At 42.1% G+C, this 14180-nt stretch overlaps 1 protein-coding gene across 1 annotated transcript; it reads left to right on the top strand.

The window, feature by feature from the left end:
- Positions 1–644: 644 nt before the first annotated feature.
- LOC115354189 (SLIT and NTRK-like protein 3) lies at positions 645–12797 on the top strand. Its single transcript, XM_030044442.1, has 6 exons — positions 645–860; positions 1091–1342; positions 1637–1752; positions 2051–2980; positions 4812–5031; positions 11589–12797. The coding sequence occupies exons 1-6, from the start codon at positions 645–647 to the stop codon at positions 12723–12725; spliced, it is 2871 nt and encodes a 956-aa protein (XP_029900302.1). The 3' UTR covers positions 12726–12797.
- The last annotated feature ends 1383 nt before the right edge of the window (positions 12798–14180 follow it).

Genomic DNA, 14180 nt, shown 5'->3' with positions numbered 1-14180 from the left:
GCCACTCTGAAAATGACTAAATATGATTTACAGGTGATGACATGTTTGCCCTTGCTATGCATTATCTATACCTATATTTTCAATATAAATTCAGTAATTAAATTCTTAGAGCAGATATATTACTCTCACATTTTACACTTTTGATTATCATTTTTTTGGTACTTTTGTAATAACCTGTAAATCCAAAGTCCTGGTCATGTCCTGAATTTGTCTTCCGTTTGCAATCACCATGCTTCTGCTCATACTCCTGTATCCCATGGCTTTCAGTCGGCCTATATATCATTAATCCAATTTAATGTCATTCTTTTACCATGGCATTCCACTCTGTGTGGTTTAACCTTTATCTTCTGTCTGCTTTAGTAGGCCTGCAGTGTGTCATGAATCTGATTCATCCTGAAATGATTTTTGTAATTAATGATGTCTTTCTGCCTGTTTGTGGTCCCTTGATTGTGTGTGTGTGTGTGTGTGTGTGTGTGTGTGTGTGTGTGTGTGTGTGTGTGTGTGTGTGTGTGCGTGCGTTCCTGCGTGTGTGTGCATGCTTGTGGCATGCATGTATATATGTATCTGTGTGCTGTGTAGTGCGGTGAAGGGTCAATGCCGGGCTGTTGCCCCAGGCTGCTGAGCTGAGAGGGAGAAGCAGGAGGATGCAGTGGGTCGCTCTGGCAGTGGCCCTGGGGTGTGTGTGTCTGTCCCGGGCCTCACACACCCCCACCCCTACCCCCACCTCCACACACACCCCTCTGGTGGACAACTCTGAGGAGGAAGTGGATGAGCCGTGCTTTGAGCCGTGCACATGTGAGGTCAAAGAAGGCGTGCTGCACGTGCACTGTGATGGGCGAGGCTTCACTAATGTCAGCCAGGTACTGATGCATCATCATTATTCATGTATCATGTATGCCAGACCACACTTCACTTTACTGCACTGCATGTGCTTTTATAAACGTGTAGGTGGTGCCTAATCAGTATCTCTTTCACATACCATCTCTCCAAGTCTAATATCCTGTGTTGAATGTGGCTTATGGGTGTTTCTTTATTATTACATACCTATAATTAATGAGATAACCAATCAGTGCACTAATTAATCATTCAGGTGTCACAGTCGTGGGTCCGCCCATTCAAACTCAATCTCCAGAGGAACTCTCTGAGGCGTCTCTATAGCAACGGGTTTCAGCACCTTAGCAACGCAGTGGCGATAAACCTTGGCAACAATGCACTCCAGGACATCCGGGTGGGAGCTTTCCACGGGCTGGCCAAGCTAAGACGGCTGTACCTCCATGAAAACAAGCTGGAGGTGTTCCGAAATGATACCTTCTCTGGCTTAGAGGCACTGGAATACCTCCAGGTAGGTTTGGGATGATAAACCATGTTGATTTTTTTTATATATATATGACTGACAGGATTATTGACCAATTGTCACAGATTACTGCAAATTTGTGTGACTGTAATGGCCACTGGCCACCAGGCAGCTTCACTAAATGAAGCTTATTGAGAGCTGTGAGGTCAAAGTATTTTAAATCATTTTCTTTTTCAAATCAATGAGTTGACAACTGCTTTGACTCTCTTGCTATGTTCAATTTACTTTCTCTTTGCAGCAATTAACATGTAGTTGATCCCACTCACTCTTACCTACCTGCAGGCGGACTACAATGTGATCAAACGCATCGACAGCGGTGCTCTAAGGTTCCTCTACAAACTCCGGGTTCTCATCCTCAACGACAACCTGATCCCTGTCTTGCCTGCTCATCTGTTCAGGTTAGGCTATTTGCAAAGCTGTTGAATTGTGCAGTTAGTGTACTTTGCAAAAAAATAACAATGCCAGGTACAATTTTTTCTTCAGGAAAAAAAAGTATCTGGCATTTTTTCCTCAGGAAAAAAACACAAATTAGTTTTCTTCAGGAAAAAAAAACAAATTATTGTTTGCATCTCATAGTTTTTCACATCAGAGGATTAATCATAAAATAAAAAAAAAAAAAAAAAAAAACAATAAAAGGTTTAAACTTTGTTTTCAGTTTCTATCAAATGATTTTTTTTTTTGTCTTACCTGCTCCAGATCGGTGTCTCTGACACACCTGGATCTGCGGGGAAACCGTCTGAAGAGCCTGGCATATGCTGGGACGCTGGAGTATGTGGGACGTTCCCTGATGGAGCTGCAGCTGGAGGAGAATCCCTGGAACTGTGGCTGTGACGCAGTCCAGCTGCAGCAGTGGTTGGGTCAGATCCCCTACACGGCTGTAGTAGGAGATGTCACCTGTGAGTATCCCTTCCACCTTCATGGCAAGGACCTGAGGGAAATTCCCCGCAAAGAGCTGTGTGCTGACCTTCCAGATAAAGAGTTACAAGGAGAGGGAGGGGGTCCAGTCGTTTCATCACAGCCCCAACATCTGCCCCCTAACTCTAAGCCAAATTCCCACCCAGGTCGAGTCAGGCCTACAAAACCTTCCTCCATGGTGCACGGCTCCCGCCAGAACACACACACCTCCTCCACTTCCTCCTCCTCTTCCTCAACAGAGCGTAAAGAGAGAGAGAGGCACCCAAAGCCAACAAAGAGGCCTCGACCCTCCAGAACACCCCCAACGCCCCGGAGCCTGCTGCCAAACCAGAATCCCCCCGTCGCTGGTTACCAGACACGACCCCCCATTCCCATCATCTGTCCCCTGGGCTGCATGTGCAACCTGCACATCACAGACCTGGGCCTGACTGTCAACTGTAAGGAGTGTGGCTTCTTCAATGTGTCCCAGCTCACACCTCGGCCGCTCAACGGGCGCAAGCTGTACCTCGGTGGAAACCTGATTCAGAGGATCTACCGCTCAGATTTCTGGAACTTCTCCAGCCTCGACCTGCTTCACCTGGGGAACAATCGCATCTCCTACCTGCAGGAGGGGGCCTTCTCCAGCCTGACAAGCCTGAGGAGCCTGTACTTGAATGGGAACAACCTGGAGAGGCTCAGCCCTGACATGTTTTTGGGCCTTCAGAACCTAAGGTAAGATTTAATAAACACCCTGCTGGGATGTATTGCATTTTTATGACATATTTTTATTTTGTGTTTGTCAAAGTGTCTCAAGCGTGCACTTGAAATAAATCCATGAACTGAAATCACATCTCAGCTTAGAAATTTAGACATCTGTTTGATTAACATGTGGAAATTAATTTCACTGCAATAATAGCACAGCACTGAGCAGAACATTTTGATTATAATGATGCTAGATTCTGATTGAAATGAAAAGTGCCCATTCTTTTCTGGCGGTGTCATTCGTTAGTCACACTGCCTGATGGCATGCTTCAGTTGGGTTGTGAGTCTGCTATGAGTGACAACGTGAAAATTAATGTTTTTTAAAATTTGCATACAGAGGTGTTGATAAGGTGGTGAAACGTCTGGGAGATGCCAAGAATATGCGGCTGCAAAGAGGCTATTATAAAAACCAGTTCTCAGAGTGATGCATGTACTGTATCACTGTCAGAGATTAGCCGTACAAAGATAATTTCTGTGCAAATGATATAAGCAAACCTTAGCAAATACCTAATGTAAATAAGTGTATTAATAATTAAACTGATACTGATTCAATGAATTAAACATTACAGAGTCCATAGGCCAGCTTTCATATTCTATCATAGAGAATTAGGCGTGCCCTCCGACAGAAATATTACAGAAAATTACAGTATTACAGTATTAGAATATTCAGAATATGATTTAGGTTAATTTCACCTTTAATCGCTAGTGAAGACCTTGTCAGGACACTCAAAAGGCCTTTCTGTTAACCTACAGTTAGCCGTCATTAGTGACATTACAGCAACTCAGTGTTTCATGTATTTTCAAGTGTTTTACAAGTGCTATTATTTATTCTCAATATTACTGCAGTGTATGGGAGTGTATGGGATGGCTTGTATGCAAGGACAAGCTCTTTAAATCTATTAAAATCCCTGACCTTCCCTTAAATTAATAACCACCGAAATTGCTATCACTGGGGAAAAAATGAAATATAATAAAATAAAATAAAACTAAAAGGGAAAGTGGCTATGTCATCATTTTATAACTCAGTAACATTTGACTTAAACCAATCAGCCGTCAACAATTAAATGCTTACCAAATACAATCTTTGTTATGACTTCTCTACATTAATATTCACACATTAAATTACCCTAACTCATCAAACTATGGTGCTGTGAACGCATAGCAGATGTATAAATTAGCCAAGCAACATCTCAAAATAAGTAGTGTTTTAAAATATTAAGATGCGCACCATGTTCTAATTAAGCATTATGGTCATCAAAATCTCTTTTCAGCATGACTGCACAAACTTATAACAATTTATTCCCTTGGCCTGAGATTGTTAAGCCAGTATTTGTGAGCATGCACAGCTCTCTCTGAAAGCTAAGCAATGCAAACCCAAAACTCTGATGCATGATATCAGCAAAACAAACAAATGTAATTATAATCTCCACTGCCAATAAAGAGATGGTTTTATAGATATATCCTGTTACAAGGTGTGAACTTTGTTTTATAGCAGTGATAGCTGATTTTTTTTTTTTTTTTTTTTTTTTTTTTTTCTGTCCAAAGAGAAGTGATGCATCACAAACTCAGGAGTAGAGCAGACTCCTTTCTGGCCATAGAGAATAAAGTGAAAACTCACTCATTTGAACTGCTTTAGGTCATGGGAGAGACATCACTACATACTGAGATTCGGTAATTAATGAATATACTATGTGAATATACCACACACCATGCCTCATTTATCATCTCATTTCCATAGCTCTTCTTCAGAGAATATGCATGTCTCCACAGAAACTGCAACACTGTCCTTTGCTCTCCTTAGGTACCTTTACTTTGAATACAACGAGATCCGTGAAGTCGATCCCGGGGCCTTTGACTCCATGCCGTCCCTCCAGCTGTTGTTCCTCAACGCCAACCTGCTGCGAAGCCTCCCTCTGGGTGTCTTCTCTGGAGTTAATCTAGCGCGCCTCAATCTACGAAACAACCACTTTCTCCAGCTCCCCGTGGAGGGCGTATTGGAGCACCTGACTGGACTGGTGCAGGTTGGTGCACACGCGAGGCTCGGGGCCATATTCACTAAGCCGTTTGCAGGGGCACTAATGCAGTTGTGTGCTTAAAAAAGTGCCGATTCTGTTCTACTAACCTGTGTGCACAAGCATTTTCTGAGTGGAAATGTGGAACGGTGAGTGGAATAGGACACTTGGCAGCAGACTTTTAGTGCATTTGACCCAGTTCATATGTATTTTGAGGAGTGACGATAACATGGTGCAAAAGTGGAGGAGGAGATTGTCGAAACAGATCGCTCAAATTGAGTTATTAAACCAAAATGCATGTAGCTGCAGCCAGTATTCAACACCCAGAGGAAGCACACCCTAGCCTCTCACCCTGAGAAAGCCGTAGCTGCTGTTTTATGTGCTCAAAGGCACAAGAGGAAGAGATGAAGAAAAATAAGGGGAAGAATATAAATGAAAAAAATAAGATAGATTATTCCATTTGAGAACTGCTCTCTTTTAAATGTCAGAGAACAAGATTACAACATGTATAGATTAGAAGTGGTATTATATTATCACTGCTTGATGAAATAAAAAGTTAACTAGGACGGTAGACGAAGAATAGTCATGCCATACCCACACTGACTAAACTTCTGGCAACCCTTCATCTCCTGGCCTCTGGCTCAGCCACAGTGGGGAATCGCAGTCTGCTCTCTCATCTGCTTTGTCTATTGTTTTGAGAGCAATGCTGCGACACATGGGACTACGGTTGCGCCTCAGGTATTCTAATTGGAAAATTGCGACTGACTTGATTTGCATAAGTGGTCTTAATAAATCAGGAGCTAAACTGGTGAAAGCTGCACCTGTTAAGTTTTTCTCACATGATAGTATTTCGTTCACTTCTTTGTAAACACACCGTGTTAAAGTCAGAGTTGCTTGTACTCTTTAGCTTGCACATGGGCCAGAGCCTGACATTATGTGAGTGATTTCTTTGCACAATTCACCAATAAGGACTGAACTAGTGGTATTGCATTTCTCCCACCTTGCCTACCCCCCTCTTCAGCAAGTTTAGTACACCAGACTCTTCTTCAAGAGGAATGGGGCTAGGTGGGTGTGGATTAACCTGAATGTCATTGTAAATTTACATCCATGTAAATTCTTAATCCAAGGCAGAGTGGGTAAGGCTAGCAGTTCTGAGGCTGTTTGTTAGTGAAGACACACTGGGAGAGAGATGGTGGTTTCTGAGCCTGAGGAACCATGTAGAAATATATTACGGTTGTTTGCTGCTATAGACTCATGATACCCAAGACAGGCTGGGGGCTTAAACAAAATGAAGGATCACACCTCGATTATTGGAGATTATTGAGGGGCATGGTGCTTCCTCAACATCAGTTAAGCTGTTTCCTGAAGGATTTCTTGTTTTGGACCTGTGTTGTTCAAAGTGTAGTCCATGGTACTAACACTGCATCTGAGGTCAACTGTGTGGAATAAAAGGCTTTGTAAGACGCTATGGATTGAGGATTTTCTCTGCCCATCTGTGTGCGAGTAAAAACTCAGTCTCTGTTCCGATCAGTTAGTATCTTCTGCTGAACAACTAAATCAGTGGCTAAATACACACTCAGTGGCCACTTTATTAGGTCCACCTGTACAATCTAATGCAATTCAATGCAGCAGCTCTGCCATAAATTCCACCTTTTATGAAAGTTTATAATGAACAGTTTTTTGCTGACATTGCGTAAATTTAATTCTGTGTTTGCTATTGAGGTTGTAGTTTGCAGAGGTCTTGTACTGGACTGCATTCTATTGAGAGGTGTTTCTAATTTTTTTTTTTGTTCTCCCTATTTATACACAAGGTTTATTTGTTACCAGAACAGGAGAACTACATACGTACTTCAACAAGAAGCCCTGAAAATGTTAGACTTTTAGAGACATCCCAACATTTTTGCATTCTTGTTGTGTATATGAAAATGTGTCCTTTATTGCCATTGACTTATAGGTGGAGCATCAAGTTATTCTCCAGCCAGCCAATAGGGGGCTACAGGAGAACTGTCTATTCAATTCAATTCAATTCAATTCAATTCAATATTATTTATTTATATAGCCCAGAATCACAAATTACAAATTTGTCGCAAAGGGCTTAACAGGAAATACAACATCCTCTGTCCTTGGACTCTCACATCGGATGAGGAACAACTCCCTAAAAAACCCCTTTAACAGGGAGAAAAATAGGAAGAAACCTCAGGGGAGCAACAGAGGAGGGATCCCTCCCAGGACGGACAGACGTGCAACAGATGTTGTAAGCACAGAAATCAAAAACACAGATAAACATAGTGCATGCATGAAGCAGTATAACAAAAATTATAATATAAAGAAGTAGTGTAAACAGTTGGTGTATAATGTATGAGTCTCAGACCTGTATGGTTGTGTCTCTCCCACAACCTGGCAGTGATTAGCAATGAATATCAATATCAAGTTATTTAGGCATTACATATTTAACAGCCAAGATTATTATCCACACCTGTGTGAGCTGCAACAAGTCAGCTAGTGTTAGCTGCTCATCTCTTGTAGTTAGTGCTTTTAAATGATAATAATAATAATCATAATAATAATAATAATATATTGTCTTATTTAGATCATATTTCACCAGTAATGTAGGCACACTCCAAATGTTGTAGATATACATACATATACATACATATATATATATATATATATATATATATATATATATATATATATATATATATACATAGAGAGAGAGAGAGAGAGAGAGAGAGAGAGAGAGAGAGAGAGAGAGAGATACAAAGATAGATAGATAGATAGATAGATAGATAGATAGACAGGACTGTGTAAAATGTGCAGGAAAAATTGCAACCACTAAACTTTTTCAGGCAAGGAAAGGTGTCTTCGCATGTAACTTATTTAGGTCTATATAAAACACTTAAACTCTGCTAGGAAAACAACTGTTGGCCATGCAACTTGCATTTCTGGGCCAATTTCATCATCTGATGGTGTGTTTTTCTTATTCTCATGGATAACTGGCCAAATATAGACAATGCGACATCATACCGTGATGTTTACTGTGCAGCTACAATGGAAAATGACAGCAGAAGCTCTAAACCATCAATGGTAAACAAATGGTAAAATCAATGTTTGACAATCATACAGAGAGAAATCCATCATAAAAGAGGAAGAAATACCAGTTTCTCCACTGACAGAATCCTCAGTAGACCACAGACTCTTGCCGTCTTGTACTTTGTATTACTCTTGCTCTCTCCACCTAAATGTAAAATCAACAACTGAATGCAACAAGTTCAGGGCCTTTCTCTAAGGGTTTATTGAAAGTTGTTCTGGGAAATGCAGGAAATTACTAACTGAAGTAGACACAGACTAGGCAGGCTGAGGCAAAGTGAGTTCTCCAAAAAAAAAAAAAAAATTTACAACACTTCACTTCATCACAAAATAACTCCTGGAATGTATTGAACATCACAGATTGATGACATCTAGCAATTTACTGCAGATTCATCCTCAAATGCTTTCTTTTCACCTCCGTTGTGTGAATTACTCCAAAACGCACTGAAACACATAGTCATCAACAGGGAAAGAAAGGGAAGCCAGACCTAAATCCAGGGGTGTTATTTCAGCGAAGACTAATATTGACTAGATTTCTGAGGACTAAGTCGAGCAATTTTGATGACTGACAAGATATTGCCATTTGGTCAGCAGGATCAATTATAAGACCCGCAGCTTAGATGGAATATCCTGAGTGCTTCCCTGATGTGAGTTTTTATAGCTTCCAAATAAATTTTGGGCAATTATTACTTGATCTTTGCTCTCTATTGTAATGATAAAAACCACAAGATCAAATTAACTCCCTCAGGCTGAAGTATGGCAATTGCCATCCACAGTTTGTTTGTTTTTGTTTTTTTTTTCTAGTTCTGGTGTTTCTCTTATTCAAAAAAATGAGTATTAGTACGTCAAACTATGCTGTCTGTCTAGGTTTTTTTTTTTTTCTTTTGCAAAGTGTTTTTTATTGCTCATAGAACATGCAAATGATCGAAAGGGATGGTGCCACTGCAAAATGCACACAGCTAAATCTGTCTGGTAATTTATATTTATGAATAACTCATGGCCACTTGATAACCCTAGTGACATACCCACACTCTCACTCAACCCGTTAACATTTAGATTAGGTGTCGAGCGAATGACATTGTTTGACTGATTGCCCTGTAGATTTATGACAGTCTAGCTTTGTAGGTAAGCGTATCCTTCTTGAACATCTGAATTGGGCTTCAGTATAAATCCTCACAGCGGATTACAGGGATGGATCATGACAAAATATATGAATATTTGTTTGTGGGGATCAGCATTACCTTCAACATTTTTTGACATGTTGAGACACATGATTTACATACGCTAGTTTGAGCTGTTGCCAAATCTCCTCGATAGGGCAATAAATTCACTAAAAACACATTTGGCCTTATTTTCATAAAATTACTGGTTTTCATGCACTTGTATTTTGACTACATCTCGCACCTGTCTTCACAACTAAGGGTATATTATTTCTGTTCACAACAAAGCTTTGATTGACAAGTTGGCAAGCAATCACACACTAGGTGATCACGCGTGTAAACTGTAAACAGAGCTGGATCAGTTGGGCAGGTGCCAGCACATGAGAGGGGATACAGCTGATGGGATCAGTATGAAAGCAAGCATTACCTGTGAATACAAAGCAGCAGCTTCTTGCAGATAGCTACTTATTTTAGTAATTTGGAGAAACAGCAACAGGTGTCAACCTACTGAAGCTAACCTGTCAAACCTCATGGGCCGCTGAGTAAAATCCAGAATGCAGCCGCATGCCACTGAAATAGCAAAAACTCACAATCAGTTTTCCTCCTGGCCTTTGTGCAGGTGGACACCCTGGCATTATACAATCATGATTATCTGCCATGTTTGATTAGTGATTTTTGGCAAAATGCAAAATGCAAAATCATCAGCTTCTCTTTCTAGTTGCAGTCAGGACCAGCCGGTTACACTCACGCAGTGAAGAGTAGGATGGCACATTTGCCAAGACCAGACAGGTGTGAAAAAAAAAACATGCAACGTGTGATATTACTGAAATTCTTCATATAAGCCAATTAAGAAATCCTTCTGTCTAGTGGTGTACTTCAAGAGTTTCATAACCATAAAGAGCAATAATTTGCAGTCACCCAGTGTTTATTCAGAATATGAAAATATGCCCCTACATATTCCTACTACATGCCAATTTTCTGCCAAAATATCCAGCCATGCAGAAAGCTGGGAAATTGCTCTTTTCAATGGAATTAACCTTTAACAGAGTGAAACTAACTACGTACAACATTGCTCAAACTGGGCAAAATGTATGGCTGAGGACCAGCCACTAGTAGGCTTCTGGTTTCATTATCAATGCTCTCTGGCTTTGTTTCATCCTCTAGTAGCAATTATGTCATTATCAGAGGCACACAAAAGCCCAACATGGGGAAACCTCAAGAAAGTAAAAGACCATCTTGTTCATTGTAAGGTATGTGGAACTGAGTCTGTCATATCATGGCTCTGCAACAACAATGCTGAATCATCTCAAAAAGCATTCAGCTATTTCTACAAGCGAGGAAGACGGGCAAGCCAAATTAGCAATTGTGCAAGCTCCTTGGAAGTGTGACAGAAGACGAACGGAGAGAATCTCTGCCTTCATTGCCAATATTGTTGTTAAAGATATGAAATGAATCAGTACTGTAGAAAACAGAAAGTGATGTAAGTGATTCTTTTTGTCCATAATCTGCTTTGCAGAGAGTGACTGAATATTCAAACATTGTTTAGACCATGCACTGAGTAGTCGGCCATGAGAAAATGGACTTACTCACGTCACTACTGGATTATTGAACAAGGGATTGTTATATCACATCCTGTGTATTGTTAAAAAAGAATTCACTTTGGCAGTCTGAGCCCCTAACATCATAATAACCCTGCTGGTGGGTTTTATGAATAACCACTTATGTAAACTCTGTTTTAAGTGAACATTGTTCTTAACTAAAGAATTCATATGAAATCTACAGGGCTGGTTTGAACATGTTACAGGAGGGCATTTTGTGAGTGGTAGGGCAAACAGACAGATTCATGACCTGATGTATGGAAGTACATTATTATTCCTTACCATTGAGAATATTGAATAGCCATTCAGTAGGTATATATGTTAAATGTTTTATTATATGCAATATTAGTTAATACTGTACATAAGCTACATATTTCAGAACCAAAAAAATTTTTAGACATACTGGTCATCACTGAGACATTTTTAGCAATTTATTATTATCTTCAAAAAGATTATTTCCCATATGCCCTTTTTCATAAAAGGCAAAAAAAAAAAAAAAACAGAGACATTATGTTTCTTATTGTCAGCCTATATGGTATAACCTTTGGCTTATTCTTTGACAAAAGTTACTAAACTACAACACAAAAGTGGCTCCGGCAGTATCTATTTTTTGCTTGCATTCCATTCATGAATTCATGAATTTTCATTGCATAGCAGAGCAGTAATTAGTTTCTTGTTACACACTCACAACACACTGTGGTGTTCTGTATCTCTCCAGGTGGACCTGCAGCAGAACCCGTGGGAGTGTAATTGTGAAGCAGCTCCTCTGAAGCGTTGGCTGGAGGGGCTGAGCGCTGTGGTGGTGGTAGGGGAGGTGGTCTGTCATTCCCCTGAAAAGACCAAAGGTGTAGACCTCCGCTCTCTCTCCATGGAGCTGCTCTGCCCAGAGCTGGAGCCCCAGGAGGACCAAGAGCAAGAGGGGCAGACATCCACCTCCACCACCTCAGACAGAGGTGTCTCGGTTGGCTACCCCGGCTCAGGGCTCGGCCCCATGATCCCTCCTGGGAAGGACTCCATCCCTCTGTCGGTGTTAGTGCTCAGCCTGCTTGTGTTGTTTGTCTCTGCTTTCTTTGCGGCAGCGGCACTGATCGCCTACGCCCTGAGGAGACGGGACAAACTGCCCTTCCGTCGCCAGGGAGAGGTAGATTTGGCCGGCATCCAAATGGAGTGTGGGATCTTCACAGAGCAGACACACCACCACCACCATCATCACCACGGCCTCCCAGAGACACCCCCTCTTCCTCCGCCGGAGCACAACCACGTCTACGACACCATCTTGCCGCCAGAACCTGCCTCTGGAGGCCCTGACGTTCCTTCAGCCCCGCACATGTGTAGCAGCCCCGTCTACAAAGAGGAGCAGGACGCAGTGGTGAAACAACGACAGCCGCAGCAGCCGCAGTTCGCAGGATCTAAAGAGAGCGAGGGAGGTTACTGCTCTGCAACAGAGAAGGAGAGGGAATGGACTCTGGAGGTGTCCTCATCACCCATCAACACAGTTGCCGGGGCGATAGGACCCCTCGCCGGCCTCCACGGAAATGGCATCCTCTGTCCGACAGTCATCGACAGCCAGGGCCCCACCCCTAAGGTAGAGCTGGTGGACTGCCTCTTCAGAATCCCCGCCCCTGAGTTCAGGGACCTGCCAGACAGGTACACGCGGCCCCCACCCCGCTACCCGCACCCCCCAGACTCCAAACAGGACACCAGGCCCGAACAAACGCTGGTGGTCACCACAGCCAGCTCCTCAGCAGGCAGTAGTAATAGCAGCCAGAGTGAGCAGGGAGCTGGAGAGCAGAGAGCAAGACTGAGGACCACACCAGACTACATGGAGGTACTGGACCGCTCTTACCAGTTTTAACGCTCCTCCTCCTCCTCCTCTTTCTCCCATCCCCCTTTCCCCCCTCCTCCTTCTTCTTTTCCTGCTACCCTCTTCTCCTGTCTTCTCATCATCTCCCTCTCTGGTGATGAATCATCCAGTAACAATGACTCCTGTACAGAGGCTGGCATGGCTTTGAGAGGAGCCTGTGGGGGAGCAGGACTACACTACACAGTATGTTTATTCCTGGATAACGAGCTGAGGTCAGTTTTGTACTTTCCCCACTATTGGCATATAGGTCAGGTTTTGGCAAGGATTATCTGATCCCAGATCTCTGCCTGGAGGCAAAACTTCAGCTGCAGCTACTACAGTATTTTTTCATCCTTTATGCCTCTGAATCGTACAGCACCGAGGCAGGGGCTCTTTTTTCTACTCTCAGCACCACAATGCGAGAGAGAAACAACATGGTGGGGGGTTAGTGTTCATATTATCACCCTCAGAGACCTGCGCGGAGGAGAAACACACCAGCTCTTGCTCTCAATGAACAACGTCAAAGACAGAGTCATAAACTGTGACGCCGTGAAGGTGAGGATGGAGCTGGACGGATGGACGGACACATAGATGGAGAAAAAGACAAGAGACACAGAGAGAGGGAGAGACACGACTGAAAACAGCCAAGTGCCTTAGCAACGAACAGCCAGCAGTGTGGTCAATGCTTATTTTTCTATGAATACAGATCTATTTATCTAAATAAAGAGGTTTGACTACTAACGGATGGGACGCTGATGGACGACTGTGACTTAGGAACCCGACCAATCAAAGCCGCCGATTAATTGCATTCCCTGGATGAGCCAAAAATAACAATGTACCCAATACTGAAGGTGTTTGCAGTTCAGTTCATTTCATCTCATCCAGTTAACTTAATTTGCTTACATACATCCAGCTGAATTTTTACAGGGCTAGATGAGGAACATTTTCTGACTTATCCAGGAATAGTTGCTTGCAATGTGAAATTGAACAGGGTTCTGGGTAAGCTTGAATGGTGGAAGGGGTACAGAAGTTACTTTTTGATTGCGAAAGAAGACAGACATAGGACAGTGTGGCAAAGGATGCATTTTGGATTTCTTAATCTCCCAGACTTAACGGGGCCACGAGGACCTCCTCTCCGCATTTTCTTTCATCGGACAAAGACACCGAGGTTATTGTATTGATTTTTAGATATTTCTCAGAGGAAATTTGAGTGGCAAAAAAAAAACAAAGGACAAAAAAAAAAAACAGGATATGAAGGCATTTTTTCTTTTTCAAAAAAAAAAAAGAAAAAAGAAAGACACTTCTATCAACTATCGATTATTATCTTTTACGGAGGTACCTTTTTATGCTTTCATCTCCTACCAATATTAGAGGCAATTGTGAATATATTTATTCTTAGTTTTTGCGTGTTGACGCTCTCCTGTAAGGGATCATGTTATATTAATGTATAGGATGATTCTGCATCTG

This window comes from Myripristis murdjan, chromosome 22 (assembly GCF_902150065.1).
Source record: "Myripristis murdjan chromosome 22, fMyrMur1.1, whole genome shotgun sequence".
NCBI classification, from domain to species: Eukaryota; Metazoa; Chordata; class Actinopteri; order Holocentriformes; family Holocentridae; genus Myripristis; species Myripristis murdjan.
The sequence above is the reverse complement of the archived record's forward strand: the minus strand, read 5'-3'. Positions and strand labels throughout refer to the sequence as shown.